Source organism: Chroicocephalus ridibundus, chromosome 1 (genome assembly GCF_963924245.1).
Source record: "Chroicocephalus ridibundus chromosome 1, bChrRid1.1, whole genome shotgun sequence".
Taxonomy (NCBI): domain Eukaryota; kingdom Metazoa; phylum Chordata; class Aves; order Charadriiformes; family Laridae; genus Chroicocephalus; species Chroicocephalus ridibundus.
In genome coordinates, this window is record NC_086284.1 from 29,767,334 (window position 1) to 29,784,191 (window position 16,858).

Consider the following 16,858-nt stretch of genomic DNA (forward strand, 5'->3'; position numbering starts at 1 on the left):
AGCATTCATTTTAGTAGCTGATTCAAACGTCTTCCAAGCAGTAATAAAAAACCCCTCAAGTTGGCCAGCCTTCCTTTCCAGAGACATACATCAAAGTTGGAGTAGAAGAATGCAGAACTATTTTGAAAATACTACTACTGGCACAGGGATTTTTAACTGAACAATGCCATGAATGGTATGGGAAAGAGCTATGCGACGCATCAGTCATTCTGTCAATCACAGTACGAATCAGTTATTTTAAAGGGCTTTTTAGCTTCCTCAAGTTCATATTCACACCTTGCACATGTAGAATATTTCATAAGAAATTTGTTGAAGTTAAGATTAGAGTTTTTAGAATCTCAGATGCAGGAAAATGGCTGTCACAGCCGCCAATCAAGAATACTAGTATCTGCAAAAGAATCATATGTATGTGCATGTATGTATGTGACATCCACACTATATATAGGACAATGACAGAAAGTATTCAGAAATATGAATTTTAATTGTCAACTACTTCAAGTACTGAAACCTAATGGCAAAATGTTATATTTCACAAATGCAGTACAAAAATCCATACCTCTGATTACCCGGTAAAACACCTCTTCTCCTTACCTTTGTGGTTTGGTCTTTACTACCATCATCAACAACTATTACTTCATAAGTGAAAGATGGATCTCGTTTCTTGAAAATAAAAACAGAAATAATGCATTTCATCCAATTTCTTAAGTAGGCAGTAGGTCTTTCAAACATTAGCATTCTTTTCTCCCTAGCAGATTTTAACTCTTTCATGTTTGCCAACAGGCACCGATATGATGTAGTAATTTTGTTAAGATGGTAATTATGATTAAACAATTTTACCATATTTTGATCCCTGTTTGGCTCGTCATAGTTTTCCTCAGCTACCACCTAGAACTGAAAACTCAATTTAGTTGTAAAGGATGAAAGCTCAGAACAACATCACTGTTAAGAAAACCCAAACAAAACAAAACTCACAAACCTTCACAATATGCTTCTTACCCATAGAACAAATCCTAATGAAGAAGAGATGCTTAAAAAACTTGTTGGAACAAACCAGGATTTAGTTTAGATAAATGTACAGTTAATCCCTTAATCTCTGTTTTAGAGAGATATCACGCATACAAAGATTTTTCATCATATAGTAGTATATTAAATTTTTACTTAATTTAAAAATACCTTCCGGCATTCAATCTAAAAATAACTGATAAAAGACAGAAGTGTTACTTCTAAGTGGCTAAGTAATACTGTTTTAACACATACCAAAATAACAAAGTGAATGGATCACTGATTTACTAGACATAATACATAGATAATGAATTTTGAACGCAAAATGAAAATACCTGTCTTTTTTCTAGATAATCCAAAGCTTCATCCATCATAAGGGGTACTACAGAAAAAGTAGAAGAGATCAGGTTAGTAGATTATAACAGGCAAAGCACCAAAAGCACCCACACAAGCAAGCTGAAAACAACCACAAAGCTAAATTGAGCAAATTGCCTCATTCACACAACACTAGTTTCAGTAAAGTTTAGCACCTGCAACTCCTGTCCTTTCTGAATGCAAAAAGAACAATGAAAAAAATCACAAACGTAAGATATTTCTTTTAAAGAATTAATTTTCCATTTTGAAATATGTAACTCTCTACTTAATATTAAAGGAAAAAAAAAAACCAAAACATTCTCCATGACTGAGCGTGCAAACCAGCACTGACTTTATCTATTGAAGCAAGCTGACAGCGAGGCAACAAGACAAATTCCTAACACTAGTCAGTAACATGCCTTCTCTTACTAAGGCTGCTGGCCGCGATGCTTCAGCCAATAAACACATACAACTTTTGCAGCTGATTTATCTGCAGGTTAGAAAAGCATTCACCTGAGGTGTATTAAGAGCTTGCTTACTGAAAATAGGTGTATGAGAACCAGGACTGAGGAATGCACTGGACCTGAGAAAGCCCAGATACACTTTATTTGTCAACATCTCTCTTAAAGGAATCCCAAACAGCTCAGCATTTTCACTCACCAAGAAAATGTCTGCTGACAATGTTTGCTACCACGTCAACCCCAACTACAGCTTTAGAGCTTGATTATTTCTATCGCATCTGAAAGCCTTCAATTTTTAGTATCATGTACTCATACATATGGCCAAGTCAAAAGTCAAAGAGAAACCAACGAGATCATCCTTTTTTCCTGCTTATCTGAAGCTGCTGCTCTTGTTTACAGAGCGGGAAGCCCTCAAATCAATTTTAAGTCTTTTTCTACTTCTTGCTTTACAGCATTTACAGAGCCAATGAACAGCCATTCTGCTGGACTTCATTAAAATAAAGAGGATTCTTACAAGTGCCCCATGCTATTTTTAGCAGCAAAAATCAAGTTACATAGTGTCTTAATTTTGAAATTCAGTGTACTTGGACTGGTTTCTGGAAACTGTGTCCAAAATCAGATACATAATCTGTCCTGCCAGAATCTACTGCTAACATAAACTGACCTCTGCATTATTAAGAGTAACAACAGATAGATTTTCTTCTTTTTCTCAAAACAAGAAAAATCTTACACCGGTCTTCCTCATTGTATGAAGGCACAACAACAGAGAGTTCCTTCGTAGAGGGATCATGTATACTTGGTACAGGTTCTTTCCTGCCTTCAGCATCTACGAAGAATTTCTCTTCTTCATGTCGGTGAAGGGTTGGCATTTTTACGGCAGTTACATAAGCAATCATACAAATCTGTGATGAAAAAGAAATGAGAAAAATCGTTGAGCATTCTATTAAAGGTTTACGTAACAGCTGAATGTGCTACAAGGGGCAATCAAGCATTTTTCAGTAATGAGGTGGGCCAGCAGTGCAGTACTACCATCCACTGACCAAATCACATGGGACCAAAACCTTCTCATGCCACTTGATTCCATTTCACCTACTCTGACCGCTGCCAGCGTCATTGGCTTGTTGCTGTTTTCAACTACAAAGCATACAGATGCCTCCAAAGTAAACCTGGAATACTGTGTCCAGTTCTGGGCTCCCCAGTTCGAGAAGGACAGGGAACTGCTGGAGAGAGTCCAGTGGAGGGCTACAAAGATGATCAAGGGGCTGGAGCACCTCTCTTATGAGTAAAGGCTGAGAGACCTGGGGCTGTTTAGCCTGCAGAAGACTGAGAGGGGATCTCATCAATACTTATAAATATCTAAAGGCCGGATGACAAAAGGATGGGGTCAAACTCTTCTCAGTGGTGCATGATGATAGGACAGGGGGCAACGGACACAAGCTGGAACGCAGGAAATTCCATCTCAACATGAGGAAAAGCTTCTTTACCTCGAGGGAACAGAGCACTGGAACAGGCTGCCCAGAGAGGTTGTGGAGTCTCCTTCTCTGGAGATATTCAAAACCCGCCTGGATGCGTTCCTGTCCAGCCTGCTCTGGGTGAATATGCTTTGGCAGGGGGGTTGGACTAGATGATCTAATTCTGTGAAAGTTATGGTCCAAGCCCCGCTGCCTCCTGGCCAGCTGATGTCTACCACAGGAGCTGGCGCTGCCTCTGACCCCGCACGGAGCCGCTGAAACCAACAGCCGCTCAGCTCGCAAAAACGCGGCCCTGCTTATGAAACGCTCCGTTTTAACCCCGTCTGAAGGCGCTGCACCTCACGCCTTCCTAAAACACATTCCCCACATAAAACCACGTACAAGCACAGCCGCCTCCGCGGGCCCTCGGAGCCCCCCGCGCCCCCTCAGCAGCCCCCGCCCCACACAGCGGCGACGGGGACACGGCGGCCCCCACCGGGCCCGCGGTGACCGCGGCGCGGCTCTCACCAGGAGAAGGAGGAAGGCGGCCAGCGCGGCCAACAGCGCCGCGGCTTCGGGTAGGGAGAGCGCCATAGCCCGCGGAGGGACAGCGAGGCGGAAGCGCCCGCCCGGCCAGCGGGGCTGGGAGCCGCCGGCGCCTCCCAGCGGCCGGGGCCCGTCAAGGCCGGCGCTCCGATTCCTGCCGGGTCACAAGGCGGCAGCACATCCGGGACGGCAGCCGCGCCGCCATGGCGACAGCTTTCAAGTAAGTAGCGGCCCTGGAGGCCGTTGTCCCCCTCCCCATTGCGCAGCGCTGGGGTGTCCCACCCGCTCTTCGTTCCCTGTGGCGGGCTCCTCTCTGCCCCCTCCTAAGGGCTGAGGCGGTGCCGCGGTGGCCACCGGCACCTTTACCCTTCCGCGGCCCTGCGCCGTCCCCAGCAGCGTGGGTCCGGAGGGGAGGGGGCTCCAGTGTGTTCTCTTTTTAACCGTTACCATCTTTACGATGCTGCTTCCTTCTGCCGTGTTGATCTGCGGCTTTGGGGCATCCCGGTACGGGAAAGGTGCGGGCATGCTGCCGGGGGGAGCTGCCGGGGCGCTGAGGGGGCTCCGGGAGACCTTAGAGCGGCCTTCCAGTACCTGAAGGAGAGACGGGGAGGGACTCTTTATCAGGGAGTGGAGCGATAGGACGACGGGTAACGGTTTTAAACTGAAAGAGGGGAGATTTAGAGTAGATATTAGGAAGAAATTCTTTACTCTGTGGTGAGACACCGGTACAGGTTGCCCAGAGAAGCTGTGGATGCCCCGTCCCTGGAAGTGTTCAAGGCCAGGCTGGATGGGGCTTTGAGCAGCCTGGTCTAGGGGGAGGTGTCCCTGCCACTTTTTTTTCCCCTCACAAAAAAGTGCTTATTTTAATAAAACTGAGAAGGCTTTGTTCAAGTATTAGTGACGCTTTTAGGATTTTTTTATTTTATTTTAAAGTTCTCTGCTTAAAATACTAATAACAGAAACACTGTTAGTAACATATAATTAATAATAAGCATTAATTATTTCTCAACTGAAGCACTGTGTGAGGCATATTTCTTTATTTTATATTTTCTTAAAGATTCTAAGGAAAAACTGTAACCATTCAAGGCTGTAAAATTGTTTTAAACCATTTTGTAAGTCTGTATGTGGTCCTTGAACTAAGAAATATTTCAGACGCTGTAATACAATAACCCTTTCTACATTTCTTCAAAAACATTCTACATCCTTGTCTCAATAAACACTCCTTTAGAATTAAAACTAACAGTCAAGGTTACTGAGGTGAAAGCTAGTAGGTTGTGTTAGATGTATATGCAGACGGGTTCCTTTTAAGGAAGAAGCATTTTGGAAGTGAACGTAGCAAAACATCTTTTTCTCAGATCAATTTGGAGTTTCCTCATCTATCTGTAACATATTGCTTAGCAGCTTTCCTCGTTGTCTTGATTCTCAGATTATTTGTTGTAGGTTTGTTCTTATCTTCTTTGCTGTCTCTTATCTACTTGGGAGCTTTCATGTGAACTTATCTTTCTGTTTGTTGTAGAACGGTGGAACCACTGGAATATTACAGAAGATTTTTGGTGAGTAAAACGTGATATGCGTGTATAAATTGCTCGCAATCGGTTTTTTTCTTGCTTGCTTCTGCTTTTCTAATTTGTCTGTATGGAAAGCTGAAAGTATAAGGGAAAAGCAAAAAAGTCACTGAGCGGGGCAAAAATGGTGATGCTTTTCAGAACATGTTTTTCCATCTATCATCTGTGGCATTAATGCTGCAACAGGTTGTGTCTCTGTTCAACTTGGGTAAATAAATGCTTCCGTTGGCCTCAAAAGGAACGCGAGTTAAATTTGACCAAGATGGTGATGCAGGTTTGTGTCTAATACAAAATTATGTCAGACCAGGCTTTTAGATGCTACTAAAAATAAATAATAGACAATATTACTGCTATCCATGCAAACCGTAACTGTGAAGGAAAACCACTGACTTTTTTGTATATTGAATTAGTCTATCCATTACTAAGGTAGTATCAACTTAGAAATGGGTCCAGTGTTATTGCAGTCAGTTTTGGTTCTCATAATTGAACGAAAAGTATTTACTTTTGAGAAGCTTGAAATTGTGATGAATGCTAATTCAGATCTAACGTGATGGTGAATTGATGCAGTTTCTAACTTAAGGTATTGTACAGCTTCTGACTGACAGTATTTGAATGTGGGGTTTTTTTTGGGACTTGTGTGGTTTTTTTCTTCTTTAGTTCACTCTAACATTAAGAGCTTCACTAGGTGGGGATGGGGGAGGCAAATTGCCTACAATGCAGACAGGTAGAAACTCTCATTTTAAGGTATCAGTGAGTATTCATTCTTGGAGGATATTCTGAATCTAGCCTGTAGTACTTACTCTTGAGATGATCAATCTATTGTTATATTTATTTACTAAGTAAATTATGATAAATTTAAAAAAATGTTTTTTTTGCGGGTCTACAATCACAAACTACGTATCAGTTGATGACAAACTGGCTAGAACGCGATCCAGTTTTCCTTGACGTTTTTGTAGCTGCTTATATCTGCTAGAAAGAAGAGAATATTATTTTATATGAACTCCTATGGAATAAATGTTGGTGTGTTATTTAATAAAATATGTTTTCTAATTTGAACTTTGTAATTTTTGTTTAGAAAGAGAACTGTCGACCCGATGGAAGGGAGTTAGGTGAATTCCGGGCAACTACCGTCAACATAGGCAAGTGCTTATTTGGATTAATAATAATGGGGGAGGTATTATTACTCTCAGATTATAATAGTGACCTTAATGACTTGCTGAGCAGTTTTCTTGGTTCTTACATTTTGAAACAAGAAAGAGAAAGGATTTAGATTTATAGTTTCAACAAGCATTAAACAGAATGAATGGTACAGTAATATATTTGAGCATTGTTATTCGGTCCTGCTCCTGGGCTGTTGTGCACAATGTAATTATTCAGTTCATAGAATCATAGAATGGTTTAGGTTGGAAGGGACCTTAAAGATCATCTAGTTCCAACCCCCCTGCCATGGGCAGGGACACCTCCCACTAGACCGGGTTGCTGAAAGCCTCATCCAGCCTGGCCTTGAACACTTCCAGGGATGGGGCATCCACAACTCCTCTGGGCAGCCTGTTCCAGTGCCTCAGCACCCTCACAGTAAAGAATTTATTCCTGATATCCAATCTAAATCTACCCCCCTTCAGTTTGAAACCATTACCCTGTGTCCTATCGTCACACTCCCTGATAAAGAGTGCCTCCCCATCTCTCCTATAGGCCCCCTTTGGGTACTGGAAGGCTGCTGTAAGGTCTTCCCAGAACCTTCTCCAGGCTGAACAACCCCAACTCTCTCGGCCTGTCCTCATAGCATCGGTGCTCCAGCCCTCTGATTGTCTGTGGCCCTCCACTGGACCCGTTCCAACAGGTCCGTGTCCTTCTTGTGCTGAGGGCTCCAGAGCTGGACGCAGTGCTCCAGGTGGGGTGAGACCAGAGCAGAGTAGAGGGGCAGAATCACCTCCCTCGATCTGCTGGCCACCAGTTCTGCTCCTGGACTGGTATGCATGGCACAATTAAGGTGGTCGTGGAAGCTTGTCCCTTTCTAAGATCAGCAATGTATGTTATAGATGCTGAAGGCAGTGTCTAGGTGTATCCTGACCAACACAAAATTGATGTCCTAGCATCTTGAAACAGGCAGTGACTCCTGGCTTCTGCTTTGTTCTAAGCTTGATGAGCAACTGTCTCAAGCAGAGGCAAGATACTTTTTATGCAGTGAGCAGCAGCACCTTACTTGCCTTTCTTACACCTAGTAATTTCTAAAAGTAAAATATTGGTAAGTGTACCAGTTGCTGGTTATTGCTCAAAGTTGACAGTGCAGGTCTTTTCCTTTGTACAATGCTGCCTTCCATTAGGTCTTGCTGTAAATCAGCCAGGAGGTGGGCTTACGTTAGCTGTCTATGATTTCTGGATTAAAAAATTATGCCAGGGATCAATACTGGGTCCAGTCCTGTTCAACATCTTCATTAATGATCTGGGTGATGGGGTAAAGTGTACCCTCAGCAAGTTTGCAGATTACACCAGACTGGGAAGAAGTGGCTGATGTGCCAGGAGGTCACGCTGCCATCCAGAGGGGCCTTGACAGGCTGGAGAAATGGGCCAACAGGAACCTCATCAAGTTCAACAAAGAGAAGCACAAAGTCCTGTACCTGAGGAGGAAGAACGCCAGGCACCAATATATGCTGTGAGCCACCCAGCTGGAAAGCAGCTTGGCAGAAAAGGGCCAGGGAGTCCTGGTGAACACAAGGTTGAACGTGAGCCAGTACTGTGCCTTTGTTGCAAGGAAGGCCAACGTTATTCTGGGCTGCATTAGGCAGAGTATTGCTAGCAGGTTGAGGGAGGCAATTCTTCTCCTTTATTCAGTACTGGTGAGGCCACACCTGGAGTGCTGTGTCCAGCAGTGGGCTTCCCAGTACAAGAGAGATGGACATACTAGAGAGAGTCCAGCAAAGGGCCGTGAAGACGATGAAGGGACTGGAGCATCTCTCTTGTGAGGAAAGGCTGAGAGAGCTGTGACTGTTCAGCCTAGGGAAGAGAAAGCTGAGGGGGGAATCTTCTAAATGTAATTAGATACCTCAAGGCAGGGTGTTAAGAAGACAGAGCCAGACTCTTCAGTGGTGCTCAGTGAGAGGACATGAGGCAATGGGCGCAAACTAAAACGCAGGAGGTTGCCTGCGAACATGAGGAAACACTTTTTTACTGTGATGGTGACCAAGCACTGGCACAGATTGCCCAGAGAAGTTGTGGAGTCTCCATCCTTGGAGGTACTCAAAAGCTGTCTGGATACAGTCCTGGGAAACTGGCTCCAGGTGGCCCTGCTTGAGCAGTGGAGTTGGACCAGATGACCTGCTTCCAATGGTCCCTTCCAGCCTCACCTGTTCTGTATGATAGAGACTTGTAATAGATTCTTTTCCCACCCTGGATTCATCAGGACTTTATTTAGCGTGTGTTTAGTATAAAATGATGGAAAGTAAACACTTTGTCAAGGTGGACATTAATTAAGGCTCTTGGAATGGAAAAATAGATTTTGTTGAACATCACTTTCTCTCTTCAGGTTCAATTACAACTGCAGATGGTTCTGCCCTGGTGAAGTTAGGAAATACTACGGTGATTTGTGGAGTTAAAGCGGTATGGTTGCTTTTTATTTTAATTTAGCTATTAGCTGAACTGTTAGCATTTGTGTTCAGAATGATTAAATCACTGGTAGAGTTACAATAATATGCCAGTCAAACACAATAACAGTCTTTCACCTGAGTTACTTTTGGATGTGAAAGTTAGTATATAATTGGATTGTCTAATCCTACCTGTATAGTCTGAGAACAGGTATTTTCGTGGTGTGTATTGTGTATAGGGAAAGATATACACAAAAATAAAGTCTTCGTTATTTCTAGATAAAGGCTACATAACTGAAGAGTTACTGAGTATTGTTCAATAAGTGCATTGGTAATTAGTTGGCTGGACTGTTAAGTGCCTTGTAGCCTCAATTTACTGCTGGCCTGCCATGAGTGATGGGACAAATCACTTCATGTCCCTGTATTGAATTTTCTCATAGGAAAAATACAGGCAGGGACTGATTAAAAATGGCTCTTGTAAATCTCATTGTAATGATAACTGGGAAGAAAATGACCATTTTTATATAGAATAGCTGGAAAATCTTTTTGTACAAAATTCAGCTCTTCATTTTTGTCTTTTTTTTTCTTTTTTCTCCAGGAACTTGCTGCACCTGCGGTAGATTCTGCTAATAAGGGATATATTGGTAAGCTTTTCAGTATGGATCTTACTCAGATCTTGTAGTGCTTCAGCTAAAAGGCTGTAATGATGGGACAGGTTGAGTGCGTTCTGAAGACTTCTTAAAATAATGAATTTGGGTAAAATTGTATTCCTTTCCTTAAAATCAGTTTCCAAATTGACATACAGGTAGTGGTGCTTCAGAAATTTCAGAATTCCCCCCGCTTTGCTTGTGAGTTTTCGTTGTAAAGCTGCTGCCTTATTGCCAATTCCAGGCCTGGCTGAAAAGAAACCTTCAGCAGGGGGAAGTATGTGCGTTGAGAGGGGGAAGGCAGTTCATCTATAAAAGATTGTGGCATGCAAGTTTGTGAAAGGCACATTAACTTTTGTCTTGGAAGTCCCAGTAGGCAAAAAATTGAACTCTTAAAACCATTGAAATAAGCTGTTAATTTTTCAAACAACTGTACAAGTCCCAGGGGTACATCCTTACTCCTGTTTGGAGTTTCTTTTGAAATAAAATAGTTCTGTGGAACTGTGAACTTAGACTAAATCCCTTTTTTATGCGGCATCTCCAAAGTATGTCGTTTTCAGTGAACTTGATTATGCTTAGGTTTTTTTCACAAATGTTTATGCACGTTTTCACTTGATGTCTAAAGCATCAGGTTTTAATGGTTGATGAAAAGCAGATAGTATACCTGTAAAGTCAGGCAGTGGGATGAAAATGCTGCTGTTTCTTGATCTCCTTAAGAATGCTTAATGTGAGTTTGTGTGGGGTCATGATACTCATAGCAGGATTACAAACAGAAAACGGTAGTTAGGAGTCTGTGCTTCTTTGTGGAATATACAGTTTCTGAGTACAGAGTACTACAAGTTTTTTGATAAACTTATGCACAACTTCATTTTTGAGGGGAGAATTAGGAAAGCTTGACTGAAAAATTCTTGGTCTTGCCTTTCATTTGAAGTACATAAAATGGCATTGAGTGTGTGTTGTCTTATTTCTATTTTTGATATCCATTGCCTGCTTTAGTTAATGACTAATGATTCTTGCTACCTAGTTCCAAATGTAGAACTGCCATCCCTCTGTTCAACGAGGTTTCGCTCTGGACCACCTGGTGAAGAGGCTCAAGCAGCAAGCCAGTTCATCGCAGATGTGATTGAAAAGTAAGAATCACCTTAATGCATTTAAAACACAAACAACTCTGCAAGACAATTTTCTGTTTCCTGGTTTACTCTCTCATTCTATTTTAGTTCACAGGTGATAGCGAAAGAAGATCTATGTATTGCAAATGGCAAGGTAAGTTGTATCTCAAAATGAAGATGGATGTACTAATAAGGTCACAGTGTTGAGACGTTAAAGAAGGTATTTGGGGTTATAGGTTGTTTCATTGTTGTTTTTGCTTTTTAGTCTTCATAGCTTGGTTTACATCTGAAGTGTAAAAATCATATGGTAGAAATAAGTATCTTTGTTCATGTGTCCAGCTGCTTCTTAGATTTTGCACCGTTTGCTTAGCTGCTTATCTCACATGTGCAAACCTTTTTTCGATAGCTTGCTTGGGTGTTATACTGTGATATCATATGTCTGGACTATGATGGAAACATTTTGGATGCCAGTACCTTTGCTTTGTTAGCAGCATTAAAAAATGGTAAGTCTTCTTTAGAGCAAGAAACGCACTCTCGTTAGTGTTGCTTGGAAAAGTTTGTTAATTTTGAATCACATGACACTGGTTCACAGTTCCTTAAGACTGTTTTTTTTTCCTGTCTTTTGAATGCTAAATTACTAAAATGCAAATATAAAGTGGAAATGATAGTATGGATGCCATAGATGTGTAACACCAGGGAGCAGGATCTTTTTGTATGCGTATTATTGCTCTCTTACAAGACTAATAGCTATTCTGCCATGTGTCGTTGTGTGTCAGAGATCTGAATCTTTCAGCAGTGGTTATAAACAAACAACTTTAATGTCTAGGTCAGGGTCTTACCTTTTTAATGTATTTTGTGCGGGCGGAATAAGTTGTTTGGGGCTTTGCTTATTTGTCACAACAGAATATTCCCAGCTTAATGCAGTTTGAAAAACCTGTTTTAATGCCTGCAACATACGGACTGATTATTCACAGCTTATAAATGCACGTAGGAGGCAGTATAAAGGCAAGCTTGCAGCTAGTCCTCCTTTTCTAACAGAATTGCTTGCCTTTGAGTTCCTGTAGCTACTTTGCTCCTGATTTTCTTGTCTCCAACACTGTATGGGTTGTCAGAGCAAGAGTTATCTGAAGATCAGATTGCATTGATTTTTATATGTCCAGTAGGTTTTTTTGGGGGAAGTAGTTTTTGTTAAGTATGACTCTAAAGTTAATGTAATTGTATGGCATTTTGGAAGCAGAAATGTTTCTGTGTAAGGCAGAATGTTAGCTTGGGGAGAATACTTTCTTGAATGGGTATTTCTAAGCTAAATATTTTCCTCAAATCCAAGAAATTTTTTGTACAGAACACCACTAATGTAGCCAAAATTCTATTCTGATTTGTTTTTGGTCGTTTACCAATATGGTAAAAGAACAACTTAAATATTTCAGTAGTCTTTGACATCTCTAGGCCTACCTAAACCAGCAATGTTAATATTCTACCCTTGTAATTTTTTCATCTCTTCAGTACAATTGCCATCAGTTACTATAAATCAAGAAACTGGTTTATCAGAAGTTAATTTAAAACAGAAGAATCCTTTGATTATCAGAAAGCATCCGGTTGCCACATCCTTTGCTATATTTGATGAGTAAGTTCGTAACTCTTTTGTACTTATGCAAACAACTGTGTGTGTTAAAGAAGTGAAAGACAGGATGCCACCAATGATGTTTCTGCCCTTATACGCTTCTGCTAGCGAGACCACGCGGTCTCCAGCAGTGCTGTTTCACTTCATCTTAAGTCCGTGGTCTCTTTTATTGAACTGAGCTGTAGTTCTATGATGTTAATGAGTACGCACAACATAACATAAGTTTGTCCAACTTCTTCCTGTGACTTAAATCAGAACTAGTTTCCAAACTAAAAGATATGCCTAAAAGTACGGGAATAGGTGTTGTTTTATGTTTTTGCAGTATCTGTGAGATGAAAGAATGTTACCAATATAATTAATGTTTTAGAAGTTTATGTAGATAACTGATATAATAACTAAATCCTTATACCAAGGATTTAGTCAACAGGGGAAGTAAGAATAATGGTCCAGTTAGAACAACAGAGCATCTGGATAACTGAGAGCATAATTACCCACAATGAAGTATGACCAGCACTCTTAAGTCATTGCTCGTGTAGGTAAAGAGTCTGCTTATGAGAATTCAAAATAATCACATCTCATAACTTCATTCCTCACCTGAAATTTTTTACCATCTCTTCATTAGTCCAAATATGTTAAGTATGTGTTCTGCTGCTGTTCATAAGAAATGCAGTTATTTAAGGTGGTATCCATTTGGAGAGTAGAAGATGACAAACGAGATGATGCTCGCTGTGCTATGAGTCTGATGTAAGATTAGGTGTATTTAGAGACATCAGGGGTTTATGGCACATTGATCTGTATTTGCAGAAATGATTAACAGGATCCTTCATTCAAATATGAGATGGGGTGGGGGGAGCACCGAACTCAAATGTTGACTGAGTGATTACCAAAATGAATCAAAGCAGGAAGTTATCAGTACTTTAGAGTGCTTTTGTTAATTGCTTTAATAGCAGTTTTTGCGGGTCTGATGTTTGAGGTAGACTGAAAGCGAGAGTTTGGATAGCGTGATGGGCAGACAGTTGTCAGCAGGGTATTATTTGCACACAGATCACGCATACTTGCCAATAGACAAAAAAGTTGCCTTTGGAAGAAAGCTTTCAGTGACAGTCTGTTGGGCTTTGTTCCCTTCACTGAAACCAACTGTTCCATCTGACAAGTTACTTAAGTCTCCCTTTTGCTCCTAAAACTAAATAATGAGGGGGGGTGTGCCTGTGTTGGGTGGTTTGGATTTTTTTTTTTTTTTTAATTCTATTAGTTTTTCTACAGCTGTTGATACAGCCCTCTAAATAATATGTTTTACATACTCTGGCTTCCAGAGACATTTTTCTTCTGCGTAAAAGCCCTCCTTGAATAAATAAAACTTCTGGGTTGCTGAGTAGCATGGCCATGGGCGAGGAACGCTGGCATGGAGCATGGTGCAGCTCCACCGCTGGCTCCTGTGGAGTCAGCCTGTATGTAAATGATAAATCTGATGCATTGAACTCTCCATGTGTGCCAGGTCCCCGTGTCATGCAAAGGGCCGATCGATGCTGCACAGAGCACAGGGATGGAGTTAATAAAAGTATTTTTGAGTAGCGTGGCTACAGACTGATGTTTTCATTACACTATTGCTATCAAATGGCAATCTGAAACTATTGGTGAAGTTTTAAATTACCCAGATAGCATGGATATTAATTATGCATTGCATACAAGTTCCAGTTGAAAAGTTCTGTTACCCTTCCATCTATATTGTGTAATCGGCTCCTATATAGCCTGGCTACTGATTTCCGCCCTACAAACTTGTCATAAGCATCACTCAGTGTAGGTGCTCTCCAGCCGCTCCACTGAGTTTGATTACATCAATACTAAATTTTACTTTAATAGTCTAAACTGAGGCTTCATGAAAACTTCAGCTAAAGTCTTTCCTGTCCTGATACCTGCACTTCAGCCAAATGTTTGTAATGGTAGTGATTTTTTTTTTTTTTTTTTTTTTTTTTTTTTTAAAGAATCTAAGGCTGAATGGTGCTTGTTTGGCTTTTTTTAAGTTCAAATTTGTCTCATTGTGCAAAGTTGGCTTATGGTTTTAGATCCTCTTTTTTTTTCTTTTTCCATTAGTTTGCTCTATTTTTAACTTACTAAATGGTTCAAAAATAATAATATTTAATCTCTTTCAATAATCTACATTATGTGATGTATGACAGCTTATTTTGGTTGCCTTAAGGAGCCCAGTAACTCCATTCTGAACTATTCCCAGTCTGAGTGGTGTTGAGAGTTCTCTGACAAGAAACTTAGAGCTACTTTGATGAATTTACCATTGGAAATGAGTTTTGCCTTAAAGTCTAGTAGAGATTAGTGCAGCCTACACCTAAAAAACAATGCCATTTTTGTTGCATGATGTGAAATTTAGGCATAAAGCTGTATTTTCAACAGCTAGTATTTTAACAGACACGTGCACTTGAATTTGTGGAATCTCCCTCTTCAGTATTTTTTTTTTTTCTTTTTTTAAATTGGTGCATTTTGGTAAGAATCTTTTCTTACCAAAGGACTTAGGCCTGAGCACTAAGTCCACTACAAGTATTCTGTAAGACTACAGTAAAAAATAAATTATGTCTACTTTGCAATAAAGTTAATGGAGCAACAGATAGTAACTTGTCTGTGTATGTTTTCTTTCACAAGTACCTTACTCATTGTTGATCCAACTGCTGAAGAGGAGGACTTAGCAACTGGAACAGTAACTATTGTAACTGATGACGAAGACAGACTATGTTCTGTCCATAAACCAGGTACTTCCAAGTTTATTATACAGCAAACTATGGAGATGATAATATTTTCTTGACCTAGATGTCACGTACCTGCTCTTCTTTGTAAAAGTGGGTGCTTTATGATAACTGGCTGTCTGCTTGAGTACTTATGAAATGACTTGCTTTTGAAATTCACTTTGAAAAAGGTGGCATGCCTGAAGTTGTAGGTCCCTGTGATCGTTGTAGGTCCCTTCCAGCTGAAATAGTCTAGTTGATTCTATTCCAAGTTCAAAAAGAAGTCACAGCTTGACCTACATACAGCAAATGACATATTTTGAGCACATCTTCTGTTATACCTCTAGTTTGTTTCTGTTTTCTTTGCCTAAGGCTTGAGTTGGGGAAGCTGTGTGCTCCCCAGGTGAAAGGTGTTGGGTCATGAGAATTACTGTGTTACTTAATACTCTCATTTGGAAAACACATTTAGAGATACTTAACTGAAGTAGAAATAGAAAAATCAAAGTGTTCCCTTTAATTTTTAGGTGGAAGTCCTCTTACAGGAGCCAAGCTTCAGGACTGTATCACCAGAGCAATTACAAGGCACAAAGAAGTAAAGAAGCTGATAGATAAAGTAATAAAAAGTATAAAGCCCCAGTGAACAAAAGGAGAGATCTTTTAGAAAATGGATTTGTAAAAATTGTATTTGTTACAGTGTTCACAAACCTTTTATACTAAATAAACAAATACCAATACTACATTTACAAAGTTCATTTTTTCTAAAATGTTTTTCGTCCTTATACTATGTACAGTGCTGCTGAGTGGTAAAAAATACAAGATAAAAGGTTCTGTTAAAAAATTAAGTGACTTAAGGAAATCAGACCCTAGCTGCTTTATAGATGAAATCTCTAAGTTCTGTAGGACTGGCTTCCAAAACCAGTTCACTTATTTCAGTGTAACGTCAAAAGTTCATTTTCCCACCAGTAATGTAAAACACTGATTTGTTTTTAAGCTTTCTCCTTTTTAATCTGAAAAAAAAAAATAAATCCCCTCTGAATTGTTTTTTTATTTAGAGGGGTTAAAAAAAAAAAAAAAGCAAGTCTCAGGATTTTGGAGGGGCTGGTGTGCCTCTTTTCCTTTTACTTTTTGAGTGGCTGCCTGAATGCTGTTGCTGATGCAGGTGAGCTGCTTGTGCTGCTGCTGCTGCCGCCGCCATAGCCATTTGATGCTGCAAGAATCGCAACTGCTGCCAAGAAGGAGAAGGAGGGGAGAAAAAGCTTGTTAGTGTTGACTATAAAGCTACGTTTCACACTAGGAAGAATGAGGAAGGTGAGGGGGAAAAATAATAATGAGGAAGCACCAGGTTGACAAAAGGAACACACCATGTACTGGGGCAATGGGTACAGTCAAGCAGCACCAGTGGCACAGAAGCCTGCTGAGGGCATCTCTCACGTTTTACACATGGACTTGGACAGCTTTGTTTCTTTGCCCCTTTCTCTCCATTGCAGTAACTGCAGTAACTCAGCAACTTCAGTGAATGTTTGGGTTACATAGTACATTTTTAACATAATACCTTTTCAGTGTATGCATTGTGTGTGTGTGTTCTCTAAGTATCACAAAGAAGAGACTGTGTGCTAAAAGAAAAAAAAATTAAAATATTTTCATAAAGCATCTGAATGACAGAACGCTAAAGGAATGCTTTGCCAGAGGTGTTGCTCTGACGTACTGACTGTAGCAGTGCTACATTTGAAGTTACAGGTGCTTACATTTCATGCTATTTTGAAATCTACTGGCACCTGGCAGAGCTCAT

The 16,858-nt window shown here is 40.6% G+C and overlaps 3 protein-coding genes across 16 annotated transcripts in view; 1 reads left to right on the forward strand and 2 right to left on the reverse strand.

Annotated features, from left to right (window-relative positions):
- The window catches only part of ALG5 (ALG5 dolichyl-phosphate beta-glucosyltransferase), a 25,997-nt gene extending 22,042 nt beyond the window's left edge, over positions 1-3,955 (reverse strand). The window contains exons 1-4 of one of the 2 annotated variants that reach the window (XM_063333051.1): positions 3,797-3,955; positions 2,548-2,719; positions 1,338-1,384; positions 592-660 (exon numbers count right to left, since the gene is read on the reverse strand). In XM_063333051.1, coding sequence (XP_063189121.1) covers positions 592-660; positions 1,338-1,384; positions 2,548-2,719; positions 3,797-3,862 — 354 coding nt within the window. In that variant the 5' untranslated portion in view covers positions 3,863-3,955. The remainder of the gene's footprint in view (positions 1-591; positions 661-1,337; positions 1,385-2,547; positions 2,720-3,796) is intronic. The other variant, XM_063333060.1, reaches the window with a different exon arrangement.
- EXOSC8 (exosome component 8) lies at positions 3,929-15,755 on the forward strand. The gene is made up of 11 exons (XM_063333072.1): positions 3,929-4,034; positions 5,331-5,367; positions 6,455-6,518; positions 8,903-8,976; positions 9,559-9,604; positions 10,632-10,737; positions 10,825-10,870; positions 11,123-11,219; positions 12,220-12,340; positions 14,990-15,096; positions 15,594-15,755. Exons 1-11 carry the CDS (start codon positions 4,018-4,020, stop codon positions 15,707-15,709), a joined length of 831 nt encoding a protein of 276 aa, XP_063189142.1. The 5' UTR covers positions 3,929-4,017; the 3' UTR covers positions 15,710-15,755.
- Positions 15,735-16,858, reverse strand: part of SUPT20H (SPT20 homolog, SAGA complex component) — a 35,969-nt gene continuing 34,845 nt past the window's right edge. For 11 of the 13 annotated variants that reach the window (XM_063333000.1, XM_063332964.1, XM_063333016.1 and 8 more), the window contains one exon: positions 15,735-16,294. In XM_063333000.1, coding sequence (XP_063189070.1) covers positions 16,188-16,294 — 107 coding nt within the window. In that variant the 3' untranslated portion in view covers positions 15,735-16,187. The remainder of the gene's footprint in view (positions 16,295-16,858) is intronic. The other 2 variants (XM_063333008.1, XM_063332982.1) reach the window with 1 other exon arrangement.